The following is an 18,787-nucleotide window of genomic DNA, read 5'->3' as shown; positions in this document are numbered from 1 at the left end:
AAGCTTAAAAACAAAATTCTTTATCACCTTCCTGCCTCTGCCCCCTAGTCTTTCTTTCCAGGGGCTAATCTCCCAAATCTTCCGTCCATTCTTCTGATACTTACTTCCGCATTTCTAAATGATATGGTAATATTGTTCATTAGTTTTAGACAGTGTCTAGGTAGTTTCCTTTTTATGATAGTTAAGGATTTAACTCTCAGACCAACCACCTCATTCTGTAATACTCCACCCCCCCATACAGTTATACCACACTTCTACCTAACCCTTCAAGTGTGTCCATTATGACAAGCTTCTCCTGGGTTTTTGTGGGGGAACTGGCTTCACATCCGATTCCTTCTCCACAGGTATGTGGACTGCAACATCCTCCACTTGCTGAGTTAGTTATTCATTTGCTTTCTATTTTTCGAAAATATGTTGGTATCTTTTATTTATCTTTTGTCCTCTCTCCTGTTCTTTGACCTTTGCTTATCCTATCCCTTCCATCACAAATTCCTAAACCCATTCTTCTTGTTGGTTATTCCTAGTTCTTAGCTTGGTAGAAACCTGGCAGAATTAGTAACTGAAGTGTCTTCTTAAAATAGTTAACATTTAAAAAAACTATAAAAGCATCATTACGCTTGTTTTAACAAACTCAAAGTCTTCGAGTATGTTAAGCAAAGAGTGAAAGTTTGTATTGTATCACTCAGGAGTCACGCCTACTATTTTGGGGGCTATTCTTTCTGACCTTTTTCATATACTACATATTGCATTACATATGTGATACCTACTCATAGCATGTAAAATAGAATATTGAAGATTTGCTCATTTTACTCAAGAATATGCTGTGGATATATTTCTATTTTAGATCTACTTTATCATTTTTCTTTCTGTAACTTTCAGAACTTATGTTCTAGCTTTTGTGTATCTAGCCTCGTCTTGTGCATTTCCTGTCCTTTGCATCCAGGTTTTCTTCTTACAATGTATTTATTGCAGTTGTCTGCATTTCCCTTCCTCGTGCTCCAAACTTGGCCGATCCACCATCTTTTCCTCAGGAAGCCCCTGCCTCCCTAGAGGCCCAGCATTGTCAGCTGTCATTCCAAGAGGGCAGCAGTTGGGACCCCAGCATTAGACTCAGCTGCCTGCTCTCTTCTCCAGTACTCAGCTGCTATCCCATCATGCCTTCTGGCCTTGGCCATTGTTCATATGCTCATCCCCGTGCTACTCTCTACATGCCCTAATGGGAACCTCTCTTCTCCCTCCCTCTCCTTCCTGGTGTCCTCTGCCATTCTGTGGCTTTGATCAGCAAAGTTCCCATATCTTCAATTGTTCTGAAGCCTCCCTCCAACTCTTAGACCTCACTGAAGCCCTCCCCTCCGTGGAAGATACCACCCTGAGTGGGTTTTTCTTTTCCCCTCATATTTCCCCATACTAGAAATAGGACTGGTGTCCTCTTGCCCACTTCAAGTCCAGTATGCCTCCTTCCCACCGGCAGCCACTGATGTTCTTTCGAGGGACACACTGTCTGGCCTTACACCTCACGCCTCAACTCATGCTGTCCTCTGCCAATGATCAGAAGCCATAATGCATAAATTCTCATCTAGCCTCCATGTGAAAAAGCTACATACACTTATACCTATCTTCAAAGTTCACCCTAAGGCCTGCCACTGATGACAAGCCCCCACGTCTACCCCTTTTTTGAATTAGAGATTTTTTTTTCCTTGAGTGCTATATTTTCCTGTTTTTATTGATCTTGAAGTAATAGGCTTCAAGAACTGGCTGCTCACGGCTTGTTAATTGCTTTAGTACAAATATAACTAATGAAGAATGTGTACTTTTACTGCCTCCTTTTAAGATGTTGGGTCATAAATTCAAAAGCAGTAAACTTTAAGAAAACAATTTTATTTAAAAAAATTATTTCATAAAAAGTATTGGAATGAATATATAGATAAGACATTTCGAAATGATTCTTCTGGTTTAGATAGTTTACTGGCTCAGCTCTAGCTCTGCCCTGGTAAAGTCCTTCAGAACTGTCACTTTTGAAATCTGGCCTCATGGGAAGGGATTTTTACTGTGCTGGAAGGAAGCCATATGAAGCCGCGATCGGAGGCGCTCAGCTTCCAATTCCCGGAAGAAAGCATCGTCGTCATTCCGTGTTATCATGTACTGCAGCTGCTGAATTTCCTTCTCCATCTTAGATCTCAGCTCCCTCTTCACCTTATGTAGTGTCTAAAAGAGAATTCATGTCATCCTTCTATTCACAACATATATTCAGATCCCCATTTATTTTAATTCCCTCTCAGCCTTCTAGCTCATCAAGTGCCTGCAATAATTTTAATAATTTAGCAGCAGCTCTTACAGAGAACTAAACAGGTAAAGTTAAAAGTCACAGAATAAATGTTTTGGGTCATAGATGGATCTTCTTACTAGTATTCTCTCCACTCCCCTTAAGGATTTCTTTAAAAATGTAAATAAATGGTTTCCATTCTATTGATTATTACCTGAGCCTGGGATTTTTCTCTGGCTTTGAGATCCTGACGCTCCTGTGATATGGCTTCTGCCAGCAATGAAAACTGTTTACGGGGAAGAAAAAAACCAAATCCTTTGTAGTCCAAATATAACAATTCTTATACTTAATGTTCACAGGTTTAAAATCTTTAATAGAAATAGGGCAATACAGATTCTATACCATGGTTAAGCACTTATTTTATCTTAAATTTCATTCTTGAAAATGGGGTCAGTCAGTCTAACCTGTATAGCGATAAGTTCTGAATTAATATGTGGAGATTTACTGTTCAACAACCTTTTGAAAGGGTGGTCAGGGGTAAGCACATTTAGAATGTAACTAAGCAGCAGTGAGCCCACCTGGTCTTTATAGTAGTTCTCCATTGAGTCCAGTTCATTCTGGTGCTGTCTCTTTTCTTCATCTCGCTTTTCTTTGGCATAGTTTCTAAGGTCACGTAATCTTTGCTTTTGAATCTGTAAACCTTCTTCGAACAGTTTCTTAAATATCTATCATTCAGTCAGAAAAATTAAGTTATGCGTAACTTATATAATCATGTTACTCAAAATGAAGTACATACTTATTAAATTTCTCAAAAGTTTTTTTAAAATAACTGATTTACTGCTATATAATTCACATGCCATAAAGTTCACCCCTTTAAGGTATATAATTCAGTAGGTTTTAGTATATTCAGAGTTGTACACCCTCACCAATAATTTCAGAATATTTTCGTCACTCCAAAAAGCAGCCCCATCTACGGCCATGCCACCCTGAACACTCTCGATCTCATCTGATCTTGGAAGCTAAGCAGGGTCAGGCCCGGTTAGTACTTGGATGGGAGACCACCAAGGAAGACCAAGTGCTGTAGGTGATAATAAATAAATACAAATAAATAAAAAAAGAAGCCCCAGACCCAAGAGCAGCCACTCCCCATTCTGCTTTCCTCTGGCAACTTTCTACTTTTTGTCTAGAGATTTGCCTACTGTAGACGTTTCATATAAATGGAATCACATGCTATTTGATCTCTTATATCTGTACTTAGCATGATGTTTTCAAGGTTCATCTAAATTATAGCGTGTATCAATATTTCATTCGTTTTTGTCTATCCATTCATCAGTTGATGGGACACTAGGTTTGTTTTCTCTTTGGCTATTACAAATAATGCTTCCGTGAACATTTGTGGATCTATACCTAGGAGTGAAATTGCTGAGTTACGTGGTGGCTCTATGTTTAACCTTGTGAGGAGCTGCTAGACTGTTCAAAAGCGGCTGCACCATTCTGCATCCCCACCAGCACTGCATGTGGGTTCCAGCTTCTCCACATCCTTGCCAACTTGTTAGCCAACTTAGTGAGTGTGAGTGGTATCTCAAGGTGGTTTTGATTTGTATTTCCCTAATGATAATAGTGTTTCAGCATCTTTTCCTGTATCCCAAAGATTCTTTACTGCTTTTAGAAAAGGTATCTCAAAGAGCCGCATATAAGGCAAGAACCTGTGGACAGAAAAAACAAATACTACACCTGCATTTGTATCTACAACTGAGGGTGATGGGGTTATCATTTAATAGGCCACAGGCAAACAAACTGTTCCAAGGATCTGAATATGCCCACTTGTCCTCTATTGATTAAAGAATTCTGGATCAAAAAACTGGTTCTTACAGCCTTGCATTCATTAACCAGCCATACTACCTTAGTCAAGTTACTTGACTTCTCAAAGTCTTAGTAGTATCCTCTAGAAATGGGATAACAACAGTATGACCCACTTCAGGGTATTTATATAGCCTAGTTAACTATAATTACCTTAATGTATTACTCTAGGGATGGAATTTATTACCAGTTTAGAATCCTAAAATATTAAGCATTTCAGCTTGATTAGGATTAGACAGCAAATACTTCGTAAAAGTAGCTCGTAGCACATCTGTCCTATGTTAGTTACTTTCTTGATTTTATGTGGGAACCTAGATCATCTAGTCACACCTTCAGTTCCTGTCTCTGATAACATGTTCCCTACCCCAAAGTACCTATGTGCATGAAGGTCAGAGGGCATTCAGACCTCATGTTAAGATGAGGGCAGCAGAGAAAGAATAAACTGGGATGTACTATGAGGTACTATATGACGTGTGGCCAAGACTGAACTCTCACAGCCAGCAGTTTAGTACTTGCATTTGGATTTTAGATTCAAATGAGGACAAGATTCAAACAAAGAAAGTGGCTCTGAAAGGTAACAGACAAAATTCACCACCGTAACAGGGTTATTAGATAAAAAAGCCATATTTACCATTTCTTCCCGGGTCCTCATTCTCATCATTTTTGCACGCAGCTGAACTCTATAATCATCGTAATATTTTCGGGCACGAACAATCTGCTGCCGATTTTCTTTTATCTTTGATTGGGTCAGCTTCTGCCTCTGAATGCGGTCCTTGAAATCTTGCTAAGAAAGGGAAAGGAGAAAAGAGGTCAGGACAAGAAAGAGAGACTCTAGCATTCCCATCTGCCCCACTCCGCATCACAGTGTCTTCAAGCAGTAAGCCAGGTAAGCAGCTGACCAGTGGCCAACTGCCTAGGCATAGAGTATGAAAGACAGTCAGCCCCCAGAAGCCCTCTAGCCTTTGGTACGTTTGTCACCTCAGTCCTAAGAGCCACCCTAGTGAGCCCTCACTGCTGCAGAGAGGAGCAGTTATCCTGGTGGAACTGAGGATATTGTCTCCCTGTTCCACCAGGGGATCACCAAAGCCAGCTTGCCAGCTTAGGAGTAGAAAAATGGTACTGACTTTCAAGCAAAACTTGAGTTACTGAGTATTTACATCAAAACTAAGGAAATTAGTATCTTACAAAGTAGTGAGGATGAAATGAGGTCATGTATGTAAATCCTTCAACTAAATATTCAAATACTTGTTTTCTTGCCCCCCATACCGAAGTACCACAGGCAGCTCTTCACATGGCTTCTCCTTTGGGAACTGCTTGGGATTATAGTTCTCATTGCTTATAGCTACTCTACACTCTCAACTAGGGGTTTTAAAATCTCTTCCTCTAGCATACTGTCTTTGACCTCTGTCTTCTCCCTTCATTATACTCAACAGAGAATAATGTGTTATGTATGATTCTCTATCCAAATTATAATGGAGGCTGGTAAACTACTTCAGCTCTCTACTTTGGACCTGAGAAAGATAGGAGAAGAGCAGAAGCACTATGTTACAACCACCTGGTACCTTGAAGGGACTATGAAGGTAGAGACAGACCTGGATAAAAATCTCAACCTTGCTCTTTGCTGATTACAGTGGGACCCAGGGCAAGTTAACATCTCAAAGCCTCAAGTTTTTCATTTCATAGAAAACATCTCCATTATGACTACATGAAATTGTGTATGTAAAGCAACTAGTACCTTCCTCATTCATCAGTTCTGGTTAAAGTCCTAGATGCTTCCACAGGCAAGTGTTAGAGGTAACAGTGGGACTACTGCCCAGCAGGGACAAATAAAAGTAATTACTGTAACTTATGAATTCAGAATTTTAATACACAATTTGCTCTCGACATACCAGTCTCTTGTTATGTTCATATTCTTTCTTGACAAGTGCAGTAAGCAGGTCATGCCTTCTTAAGGCTTCTTCTGTCTTTAAGAGGGACAAAAGGGAAGGAAGTTAATGACTAAATTCTCAAAAATAAGCGCTCTCCCTTTCTGGATTATATTACTGTGCTTAAGGTTGACAGTTAACTTACTTCATCCTGGAGTTTCTTCTTTGACCAATTTTCTCCATGCGCATCTTTTTTGAGCTGTTCAATCTGTGCAATTTGCTGTTTCCACATTTTGCTTAGTGTTTGGCCAGAAACATAGAGAAATGGAAACTGCTCAAGCATCAGGGGCAGGAGACTGTGTTCGTTTACTTTCACTGAAAGGTTAAAAAAAATAAAAAAAAGGATGCTCTTAATCTGAGAGACTTGCTGACAGCTTTTAATAAGAACTCTCATTCCACCTTCCTGATAGATCAAAGCTTATCTAAGTGATGCAGTTTTGACCTTGAAAAGAATAATTCTCAAAGTATGTTATTACTTTTGCATTCCTTCTTTGATCAAAGTAAGCCAACTACTAGCACAGATGAAAATAAGCTCAACAGTTCTGATTGACGACAAGCTGGTCTTGTGAAGTCCATCCTAAATGCTCAGCTGACTCAGCGCCTGGGGTGGATGCTGTGTGTGTGGTCAGACAGACTCCTCAGCCTTACTGGGAGGCCAGTAGTCTTTAAAACTGCAATCTGGCATTCCACATGACCTCGTTTTCCTTATAACAGGACTCTTAAAACTCACTGGTACCAACTATCAACATGCCATCTGCTTGCTCTGGAGCATCTCTCTGGTTCTGCCAACTTCCCAGGAGCAAAGAAAAGCCAGCCAGCATGAATGAGCAGAGAAAAGCTAAAGCTGAAGCAGCAGGCAGTAGCCCTAGTATTCCTTGGGTGCCAAGATATAGGTCTCCCTAAGATATTATTTAGGATTTTCAAATAAATGCCTTATTTGAGTGTTTTATCTCTCTTTACAGAAATCTAGCATATGGCAGTGATAAAAGAGGGAACTTTCTCCAGCTAACTAGTGGATGTTAGTTTTCAGTGCTGTGTCCTTGGAATGTAGCACGCACTTTCAAAGGATGCCAGTTTTCCATAAAGTACAATTTTTGTGGTTCTTACTTGGAACTGCTTTATTTGGCTTTGGCAAGCCACCTCTTGGACTTGTGGTTGTGGTGTTTCTAGGGTACATCTTCCAGGACTGACTACGTTTTGGAGTTCCTTTATGTGCAGATTCTCTGTATATTTTTTCCTTAGAAGCAGATATAAAACAGAATAGAAATAAAGGATAAGTCTAATAGCTCTTTACACATCATCTTAAATATTATATATTGACAAAAATAGCTAACTAATCCCCAGTCGAACGACCTTCAGATTTCTGAAATCTGGTTAGTATTTATCTATTCTAAGTAAAAATCACCTTTTGGTTTCTGGCATCTTTTGGAATTTGAAAAGCACTGACTTTTTTGAATTTCACAGTCACCATAGTACTACACTCTAAATACAACTACTAATGTTTTCATGTACCTGTTTCTTTGATAACTTTTTCAATGCAAGTTTAAAAAGTTCTTAAACAATGTTTAGTTGTAACCATACTATATTTTATATCTAGTTTTTTCATGGACACTTTAGCATAACCATTTTCCCTATGTTTCATTTAGTTTCTGTAACCGTCCTTTTGAAAGGCAATGAAAACTTAGGTTTTGGGTTTCTACCAACAGACAAAGAATAACTGAGATTTCCTGCCTTCTCTTACTTCCCTTTGACTTGTCAGCCTCGACTCTCTCTTAAACCCTTGATGAACTGATAAGCTGTAGAGCCCCTTAAAAATTGAGAGAAGCTTTGGGTAGGAAGGAAAAATGTTAGTGCTCTTTGGTACCATGTCTTGCCACATTTTAGCAACTTGGTTATCCTATGAATAAGAGGAAATCCCACATTATGGAATGAAATCCTGCCTTTTTCTACGAGACTAATATTAAGGCTTTGCTGATTCTTTTTTCCTTATATTAAGTTCATCTCTGTACTTTCCACTGATCTGATAACAGCATTTATTACATTTGAGACTTTTACCCACTGTTTCCTCCTCATTTATTCCTAGAGGTCCAATATTCTCTTGAACTTCATTTCTTCTTAGTTCCCTTTCAAATGCTTCAGTTATTGCCTACAGAGGAAAAGGCCATATGATATTACATATATGTTATTACATATAATTATTAAAAACATATACAAATGAAAATGAAGGAAAAAAATTCACCTAAGATCCTACGATTCTATTTACTTTTTTTTCTTAAGTTCCTTTGAGGCTCTATATCACAGATACACATTATTTAACAGATGTGCAATTGGGACATAAAATGAAATTCTACATAATGAGTTTTTTTGTTCTCATAGTTTTTGTAATTATTTTGATAGTCCCCTGAGTGGAAGTTACATATTGAGTTGAAGTTACATGTTATTGTAAGACATCTAAATTAGTTTCAATTCTTCACCATTATATAACATACTGTAGCAAACAAGTGTTCTGAATTTGTTACATTTCAAAATCCTTACTCCACAGAAGAAGTAAGTCTTCTTTGGTAATTATACATTCTCCTTGTCAAAGTCCAACCACCTCTTCTTATTCCTGTCTTGGCACTTTTATCCTGTCTGTAACTCAAGTAGCCTGTCACATTTACCTCAGATTCTATTCATCTTGAAGCTGTCTCGGAAAGTAACCCTTACTGATCTACTCTTTCTTAATCCACTGGAGTACTGGGCTATATATCTGACAAGGTTAGTTTTCTTAAAATTTCATGAGTACAAGTTTTATGCTCCCTAATCGGGGGCATAAAAGCTATGTCATATAATTTTCTGTCATCCACTCAGCTCAAGAATATTAAATGCATTTTAGCCTTTAATCAATACCATGTTCACTGTAGCATTTGGCTGAGGGTAAATGGTACTGCCTGCTGCCCAAAGGTAGTCAAGAGATAGGGTGTACCTTTGCTTGGAATCGGTGGACATCTGCTTTTTTTGGCTTTCGCTGCCTTTTTCTTTCCATACGGAACTGTTTGTTTTTGTTAACAGGAGATGGAGAGAGTGAATGAGATCTGTAGGGTGGCCTTCTGTGCATGGCGGGACCTACAACACGGAAGAGACGTGTACCATTAGTTCCTTACAGCTAGAAATTTTAATTAAGTTGGAAACCAAATAGTTGATTTTCACCAAATCCAAAGAGAGTGACTGTGAATGTGCTAAATATACTCTCTATGATTAATTTATATTTTTTGTGTATTTAGTCACACCAAGTAAACAAATGCACATAAATAAATATGCACTATCTCAAAGAAGTACTTAGGTTCTACATTCAACTTGAGGTTGAAAGTGGAGCAAACTGTGGAGTGCCTGTTGTGCAAAAAGGCCGAAGCTAGGCGCTCTTGGTGGTGGAGGAAGAAAGAAAATGTTAAACCACCTGAGCCGAGTGGCTGCTACCCTTTTACCTCTCTAGGTCCTGAAGAGGTGGGATGTCAGGATCTGATCCTTATAAAAAGCAGCATGCTTATAAGCAAAAGTTAAATAGTTTAGTTTTCTAAGCAGTCCCGATTCTTTCCCACTTAGCGATCTAGACCTCCAAATTCCACAGTCCCTAAGAGATCTAAATAATCACTTCTCTCCATAAACCTTTTCATGTTCCATTGTTTATAGATGAGCTTGGATATTTAATAGTTATGAAGAAGGAGATGCCAGGCCTTTTTGGAAAAGCAAATAATTCAATATAGCTCTAAGGTCAGGAAATTAGTTTGATACCTTTCTAAATAAATTTTCTCAGAGAATTCAAATTTCCCTGAGCTTTTATTTTTCTTGCACTCTCTTTTAATTCAAATCTCCCAAATTCATTTTGAATCTCAATATTAAGAATAACTATTGCACAACTTATTTTAAATGTTTTTATGACATTTTACTATAATCACAATGTATTCTTTTATAGAAACTGAAAATCTAATTATAATAACATCATATAGTAACTTACATGTGTTTTTAAAACGGGATACCATATGTATGTGTAGAGTAAGAGAAACATGTAGGTTACTGGCTTAGAGTTTCTAGAGGTTACCTGAGTCAAGCTTAAAGGAAGAGAGAGGAAATAAGAGAAGAAAAAGTATTCTTGGAGTAAAAAAACAACTGAAAAAGTTAAGGAAGGTTTGAATGAGAAATACTGTTCCTAAAGAAACAAGGATGGTCAAAGTACATACAAGTGAATGGAAAACACGTAGAATTTTAGTTGGTGGAAGACAGGATAATTACTTGAATTTGAACAAGTAGTAGGAAGTATCTGCAAAGATGTGGCAAACTAGAAACTTGAGGCACTGCTGATGTGAATATAAACTGATACAATCATTTTGAAGGGGAATTTGGTAATGGTGAAAAAGTGTAAACCCCATGATCCAGTCATTCTAATAGATGTAGCTCCTAGAGAAACTTTTGCACGTTACAGGTTGTTCATTGCAGAATTGTTTGTAGTTATAAAACATGGAAACAAACTGCATGTCTTACAATAGAGAAAATGGGGATAAATATATATACAAATATAAATGGGGCACACTGTATGACCTTAGTTACATAATAGTTAAAATGAATGAACAGGATGGATAAATACCAACATAGATCTCTAAAACAATGTTAACCAAAAAAAAGCAAGTTGCAGAATAATACATATAGTATCTGTAAATCAAAACTATAAAACAATAGCATATTTAGACAAGGAACACATAGGTTGTTAAAGTATAAAAACGGGTAAGAGGGTTCCTGTTCACGATGGCAGTGTAAGAGTGACATCAGCAAACTGACACACCGAGAAGACCCCTTTGTATGTACCCTTAAATCTACAAGTCAGACATCTATACCCCAACAAAAGTTCCTCTGTTCAACACACTACCATGCCTGAGAAACCCGGATATTGGTACATCTGAAAGTTGGAATGTGTAGGGGAGGCAGTATTGGGGAAAGGAGACCCAGGTGACTCAGATACAGCAGACACACCCACCACTCCATGTCACCCAGGCAGTGATTCACAGCAATATCCCCATAGCCATGACCTTGGAGTTTCAAGTAGTGCAGGTTAAAAAAAACAAAAACCAAAAAACAAAAAAACACGAAAGTTTGTGCGATGGCACCACCTACTGGAAAACAAAAGAAAGACCACTGTCAACCAGCTGAATTGTTAAAATCAAAATGGTATCTATCTATATTAGAAAGGTGTTCACTACTTCAAATGCCCTGACAGTGGAATAACCCATCAGGCACCATGAATAACCAAGATAACACGGTAACAGAGAAAGATGACGACAATTCTCCAGAAACCAAACTCAAATTCCTGCAAGGTTGTGATCTAAATAAGAGAATTCAAAATAACAGTCATGAAAAAAACTCAAGACACAAGAAAACTGAGAAAGGCAGTTCAGTGAGCTCAGGAATAAAATTAAATGTAGGACTCCTTAACCAAAGAGACTGAAACTATAAAAAACAACCAAACAGAAATTCAAAAATTGAGATGAAGAATGTATAGAAAGAAAAATAAACAATTCCATTTACAATCACAAAAATAAAAAACCAATCCAAAAACCTAGAAATAAACAAAGGAAGTGAAAGACCTGTAAACTGAAAACTACATTGTTGAAAAGTATTATTGAAAAAATTGAAGACGACACAAAGAAATGGAAAGATATTTTATTGTCATGGATTAGAAGAATCAACATTGTTAAAATGTCCATATTACGTAAGGCAATCTACAGATTCAATGCAATCTCTTATCAAAATCTCAATGGCATTTTTCACAGAAAAGTAGAACAAAAAAAATCCTCAAATTTATATAGAACCACAAAAGACCCCGAATAGCCAAAGTAATCCTGAGAAAAAAGGACAAAGCCAGAGGTATCGCACAGCTATACTAATCAAAACAGTGTGGTATTGGCAGAAAAACAGACATGCAGACCAATGGAACAGAATAAACCCACACGTATGGGCAACTAATTTACGACAAATGAGCCAAGAATATACAGTGGAGAAAAGAATAGTCTCTTCAATAAGTCATGTTGGGAAAACTGGTCAACCACATGCAAGGAAATGAAACTGGATCACTATCTTACACCACACACAAAAATTAAAGACGTAAATGTAAAGACCTGAAACAATAAAATAGAAGAAAACATAAGCACTAAGCACACTGGCCTCAGTGGTGTTTCTGTGAATTTGACTCCAAAGGCAAGGAAAACAAACAAACAAATGGGACTATCTCAAACTAAAAAACTTCTGCACAACAAAGGAAACCGTCAATGGAACAAAAAGGCAGCCAGTGGAAAGGCAGAAGATACTAGCAAATGACACTTCCGATAAGTTGTTAATAGCCAAAAGATAAAAGGAACTCATACAGCTCAACAACAACAAAACAATCCAATTTAAAAATGGGCGGAGGATCTGAGTAGTCATTTTTCTAAGGAAGACATACAGATGTCCAACATCACTATTAAGGAAATGTAAATCAAAACCACAATGAGGTATCACCTCATACCTGTTAGAATGTGAGATAACAAGTAATACAGTGGAGAAAAGAATAGTCTCCACTGAGAGGATCAGAGAAAAGGGAACCCTTGTGTACTAGTGGTGGGAATGTAAACTGGTGCAGCCATTATAGAAAACGGTATGGAGGTTCCTAAAAAAAAAATTAAAAATAGAACTACCATATGACCCAGGAATTCTACTTCTAGGTATATACATATATCCAGAGGTAAATTGAAATCCCTACGTCAAAAAGATACCTGCACCCCCATGTTCAGAGTAGTATTATTTACAACATTCAAGACATAAAAACAACCTAAGTGTCCATTTACAGGTGAATGGATGAAGAAAATGTGGTATATATACAATGAAATATTATTCAGCCATAAAAAAGAAGGAAATCCTGCCATTTGTGACAACATGGATGGACTTGAGGACACTACGCTAAGTGAAATCCGTCAGACAGAAAAAGATAAATCCTCTATGATCCCACTTATATGTGGAACCTGAAAAAACAAACTCATAGATGCAGAGAACAGACTGGTGGGAGCCAGAGGTGTGGGTTGAGAGGTGGGTGAAATGTGTAAAGGTACAAACTTCCACTTAAAAGATAAATAAGTTCTGAGGATGTAATGTACATAATGGGTAATACAGTTAACAATACTGTGTTGCATATTTGAAAGTCGGTAAGAGATTAGATCTTAAAAGTTATCACCAAAAAAAATTGTAAATATGTGAAGTGATAGATGCTAACTAAACTTACTGTGGTCATCATCTGTAATATATACATACATCAAATCATTATGTGGTACACCTTAAACTAATACAATGGTATATATCAACTATATCTCAATAAAACTGGAAATAAAAATAAAAACAGGAATAAAAAAAAAATACCAACTTTGAGAGTAGTTTCTTTGAGGGAGGGAAAAAGAATGGGCTGTGAGAAGGATGGAGGGGATTTCAACTCTTGCTTCTTCAACACAAAAGGTGTAAAGCAAATATAATTGTTAACATCTACTATTTCTAGATGGTGGAGATACAGATATTTGATATTTTTAATCCTTTTACATAGTTCTGAAATATTTAAAGTGAGAAAGCCAGTCATGAACATGTTTAAAGTGCCTACGTGGTTCCCTGGGAAGTCCTCATCCTGGCCTCTCTGGGATAGGTACCTGGCCTTTGCTTCTTCAGCCTACACTCCATGATGCTGTCACTGTGCTGAGACAGGGTCTCATAATTTCCACTCTCCACCTCTTCATTTCCAGTATCTTCTTCTGTGTAGTCAGTCTTTTCTTTAATTCGAACACCCAGGGCACTTTTTAACATCTATCAAGAAAATTCTTTTCAACATCTTTCATTGATTTCAGCAGAATGCAAGTTAGAAGGAGTAGACAGATACAATCTTTAGAAAGCTTCCTCTGATAATTAGGCAATAATAACAAGTTTTCAGATGCTTATGCATGTTTAGTTTCTAAAGAGTATATATCATTGCTGTGGACTTTTCAGTTTCAATAAACTTTAGAGTAAGTCACATAGGGATTTAATATATTTATTCAATGATAATACCCCCAAACTGTAATATTAATTTTGTGAGAATCAGAAATCCATCTAATTTTATAACAAATCTATCTTTAGTGACAAAGGGAAACTATAGAGATGTAGCTAAAGATAAATGGTTTTATGTAATAACTTATATTAAATTAGTTTTCATCAGAATTCAATAAACATTTGAATAAATCTGTGCCAAATTTGGTTATATGTACAAGGCTAGGAGATCATTTTTCATCCTATGTCCTACTTGTCCAACTTATGGAACATTTTCACAGCAACTAAGACAACTAATTTTCCAGTTTCTTAGTTTAGCTTTCACTTGCAATCGGAAGATCACTTAAATGCTCACCAACTATGGCAACTGCAATATAGATTAAAAAACAAGACTTGCCTGATCTAGTTCAGAGAGCCGTTGAGAGAGTTTTTCTGATACTGCATGTAATTCTTGTTCTGTTAACCTATTTCTTGGCCTCTGGGAGAAAGGTGAATCCCAGGATGAGACTGCAGATCTATTTTCATATCTGTAATAAAAGTGACCATATGACATTTAAGTAGCCAAGTGTACATTACTTAAAAATAAAAACTACAGTATGTGCTTTAACAAACATTTTGTATTGACCTTCACAGCTAAGATTAGAGAGTATACCCTTAACTCCTCAAATCCCCTTGCAAACAGATTGTAAACACTGAAGCCTGCAGTAATATTACCTTTTTCCTTTGGGAAGCCTCCTTGTCCTAGGGCTTTGGACCTGAGATGGACAGATTTCCTTTCTGCTATCTTTAGGCAATTTAGAAGTTAAGAAAACTCTATTATCTGGTTCCTATTAAAAACAAGAGAGAGTTGATTTGAAAAAACTAAAAGGACACATAAAAGTAACATTTTGTATTTGGAGGAAAGGAGGATCTGTTGCACAAAGCTAGATGCCTTTATTCTCCATGCTTTGTTTTTTTAAAAACACATTTGTCAAAGTACTCCATTGATCCCCAATGACAAAGGAATGGAGCAATGTCTATAAACTTGTACTCAGAGAATAATGGTGACTCAGGATGCCATCAAATATGAAGGCAGGTGAATGTTTGCAAACATGAAAATTCAGGGGTTACAGCTACACCTGGACAATGAAAAAATGATCAAATCACAAGTGGAAAGTATTAGTCATAGCTTTCATGTAAAAAAAAAAAATCAATAAAAACTGTCCAAAATTGAAACAGTTAAAAACAAAACCTTCCCAAATATGAATATAAACTCCTAACAGTTTTAACAATTCATTTCTTAACCTTAGAGGGAATCTTATGGAAAATATTTCTTGTGAAGAAATATCTGATGTTTAACAATCTCTTCAGTTTCACTTCAGTATCTTTTTCTTCTATTAAGGTAAAGTTAAATTTAATACTCTAATAACTATAATATAATCACATTAAAAAAAAAACTTTTTTATTAAAGGTTAAGTGTCCTCAAAATGAACAGTCCCACTTAACTGCCACTCAGGTCAAGAACTAGAATATTACCAGCAACCCATAAGCCTTTCCACGATCCCCCCATACCTCTCCCAAATATAACCATTTTCCTATGATTCCCTTTTTCTCTCTTTTTATATATCCACTCTCTTATCTGAATAGATGCACAGAATGTTTAGAACGATGGTCACGTAATGTGAATGATGCTTATTTCATCTCTTTTTCCAGTACTTTTTAATGCATTATTTAAATTTAAAAAAAATGAGAATGTATCATTATTTATGAATTCACCCTTTGCATATGTCTGCCTGTTCTTGTTTCTAGGAAGATAGGGACAGGTTGGTTGTATAAAAAGGGATTTTTGTTCTGAAGGAAAAAGGGTAGAAGCTGATAGGCCAAGGTATTAATAGAAGTTCATGCTGGATAACAGGAATGTGGATAAAAGGTCATTTTTCGCCCTTCTTATATTTCAAAAAAAATTTTAATTATTTAATCAGGGATACATACATATGGGTGCTGAAGCTAGAATACCTGAGTTCAAATCCTGACTCTACAACTGCTGTGACCTCAGACAAGATACTTAACCTTTCTCTATCAGCTTCCCAATAGTACCTACTCCAGAGTTGTATTGTAGGGAGCAAACTACTCAATCCTTGTCAAGTACCCAGAAGGGTACCTGATACAAAGTAAACAATATGTGTTGTCTCTTACTATTTTTCTTTTTGTACATTCATCCTGTCCTTATATTCCTAGAGTAAGAACATGTAGGTGTATGCAGAGATAAATTTTAAGAAATAACAGTGCTCTGATTAGTGCAATATCTGACAACTATTCTAGTAGAACCTTCTTTAAATCTCTAGACTTATATTCAATTGAAAGCAAGCTTTTCCACTTACCACAGAAAATGCTGTGCTCTCTCCAGTAGAATTCATGGCAGGGGAGCCGTGACTTGAACGTAAGTATTCTTTTCCTATGGGGCAAGGTGCTCGAGGCTCTGAAGGGTGGTATGGTGGATATAAAGGAATAGCTGATTGGATAGGCTCCCCTAGCTTCCTAGCATTTGGAATCACATCCACAGAAGGAATTTCTCCTAGGTGGACAAATTTAAGTGGACATTAAGATGAAACTGAGAAATAAATCATATATACACATATCTGTTTGTTCACATATACTATTTAGAAATATATTTTAAACTTGATTTTTTTTTTTTTTTTTTAATAGCACACACAAAAAATTAAACCAGGGACTTACCCTGAGTAAGTAAGTAGGGATCTAATTAAATCAGGAAGACTGCAATTTTAAAATTATCATTAAAATGTTCCCTGAAGTTATTTAAAAGCAATGAAAAATTACTAAAAACCCTAAATGGCTTGAAGAATAGCTAAATTATGGTTCATCCACGTTATAAAAGTAACTATTAACAATGATTTTATATAATACTAACCATATGAAAATCTCAGAGATAACAATAAAAAACAATAATATTTTTTGAGTTACTCTATGTTGTCATTCACTAGTAATGTGAAGACAACCAACTGATACGTTAATATATCAGAGACTCTTACTGCCCTAAAGTCTTTGAGAGGAGAGGATCTAGATAACAAAACAGTATATGTAAAACGTGACCAAACACTATCTTACAAAGACATCAGAGCTCATAATTAATAGCAAACATCTACAAATAAGATCATTTAAAACAAAGTGTAGAGCAACACAAGAAAAAAGGTAATGGCAACAGCAATTGGCCCAGGAACTATTGTCTTCAACTCATAGCATAGTCCTAGAATTAATATTACTACTCACTGTCTTCAACAAAGGATGTCCTAGTCTTGCACAAAAAGCTAGATGAGGGAGTGTTCAGCGCTTCTTCATGTGATTTAGAACATGGTACAGTTGAGGCTTTTTTAGACTGTATTTCATTAGGACCTTGGGTACCTATTAAAGAAAATATTGAAAATTTTTTATTGCTGAATGTTATAATCAAAGCCAAGAGTTTTGCACCCTGAGAATAAAAACCTCAGGAAGGACATAATCATGTTGGTCTGATTGCTCGAAATAACAATTACTTTGAATGATTATCAGATATCGAGATGTAGTTCTGTAGCCCAGAATCATTCATGCAACTTGATAGCAAAGTTTCACGCGATGTTTCATTAGTTTGCCTTAGAAAAACAGATGTCAGAGCTGCAGAAATGCTGACTGTTGTGCGGGTATGTCTCTGAGTTAGAGGTCTTGACTGGTACCGTAATCAAAGATTTACAGATCAAACTGTTTTATTTATCTACTTTACAAGTGCTTAACATTTTGAATCAGCTTTATATTATTATACAGAAAGTGATATTAAAATATTATTGAAATTGAGGGAATATCCACTTTGCTCTTCTAGAAATCTACAATACACAAACTCCCCATAAACAAAGTGGATTCATGACCTCTCCTAATGATTTTTTTATCCCTTTTTCAATTTATGAAAGAATTTACAATAAACTTATTCCTTCGAAGGTATGAGAATGTACTCTGAAAACTCATCGATACCAATATGATCAAGTGACAATCCCTAAATACAGAACAATTCACTTCGTACACATCCCTAAATCCATGCAACTGATTCCAAGACACTGTGGTTTTAAATTTTTAAAAAATTTTTAAATTTTCTCTTTTAACACCTACAGCACCTGGTCTTCCTAGGTGGTCTCCCATCCAAACACTAACCAGGCCCGACCCTGCTTAGCTTCCTAGATCAGAAGAGATCGGCACATACAGGGTAGCATAGCCGTAGACTACTTTTAAATTTTTGACACTTATGTCTTTTAAAAATCAGCAAATATATTTTTGTGCTCTCCTTTTCCATAGTAAGTGCAATGCGGCCATTTTCACATCAAAATGTTTTAAATATGCAAATCTGCCTCCATAAATTATTTCACATGAATACCATATCTCCCTAAAATCTAATTTTAAAATTTATAACTTGGTCCACAATTTCTCTACTACCTGATACTGAATTTTGTCATCAGTTTGACGACAGGCTACTTCATTTTTATATGTGTCTAGTTTTTTTCCTTTTCCCCCCTTCTCACAGATCAAATTATATTACTTACCTTTTAGATTTTCAACAGAATTTAGTCACAAATCAGTATGAAAACAGTTAATGAGATTACAATAACATTAAATGTTAATTTAATAATCAACCCAGCACTGTTAAAAGTTC

General features: G+C 36.5%; 1 protein-coding gene and 2 pseudogenes across 1 annotated transcript in view; 1 reads left to right on the top strand and 2 right to left on the bottom strand.

Annotated features, from left to right (window-relative positions):
* Window positions 1–1,857: 1,857 nt before the first annotated feature.
* CEP95 (centrosomal protein 95) overlaps window positions 1,858–18,787 on the bottom strand; it is a 32,025-nt gene continuing 15,095 nt past the window's right edge. Inside the window, exons 7-20 of the mRNA XM_016128959.2 lie at window positions 17,383–17,514; window positions 16,476–16,669; window positions 14,830–14,942; window positions 14,513–14,642; window positions 13,743–13,896; window positions 9,014–9,153; window positions 8,108–8,194; window positions 7,156–7,285; window positions 6,194–6,363; window positions 6,013–6,087; window positions 4,755–4,907; window positions 2,842–2,988; window positions 2,478–2,549; window positions 1,858–2,205 (exon numbers count right to left, since the gene is read on the bottom strand). Of these exons, the coding sequence (XP_015984445.2) occupies window positions 2,029–2,205; window positions 2,478–2,549; window positions 2,842–2,988; window positions 4,755–4,907; window positions 6,013–6,087; window positions 6,194–6,363; window positions 7,156–7,285; window positions 8,108–8,194; window positions 9,014–9,153; window positions 13,743–13,896; window positions 14,513–14,642; window positions 14,830–14,942; window positions 16,476–16,669; window positions 17,383–17,514 (1,874 nt within the window). The 3' untranslated portion in view covers window positions 1,858–2,028. The remainder of the gene's footprint in view (window positions 2,206–2,477; window positions 2,550–2,841; window positions 2,989–4,754; window positions 4,908–6,012; window positions 6,088–6,193; window positions 6,364–7,155; window positions 7,286–8,107; window positions 8,195–9,013; window positions 9,154–13,742; window positions 13,897–14,512; window positions 14,643–14,829; window positions 14,943–16,475; window positions 16,670–17,382; window positions 17,515–18,787) is intronic.
* On the top strand, window positions 3,232–3,350 carry LOC118604336 (annotated as a pseudogene).
* Window positions 18,243–18,360, bottom strand: LOC118604121 (annotated as a pseudogene).

The sequence above is a fragment of the Rousettus aegyptiacus genome, unplaced genomic scaffold (genome assembly GCF_014176215.1).
Source record: "Rousettus aegyptiacus isolate mRouAeg1 unplaced genomic scaffold, mRouAeg1.p scaffold_m13_p_6, whole genome shotgun sequence".
Taxonomy (NCBI): domain Eukaryota; kingdom Metazoa; phylum Chordata; class Mammalia; order Chiroptera; family Pteropodidae; genus Rousettus; species Rousettus aegyptiacus.
Note: the sequence above shows the minus strand (reverse complement) of the source record. Positions and strands in the feature narration are given on the sequence as shown.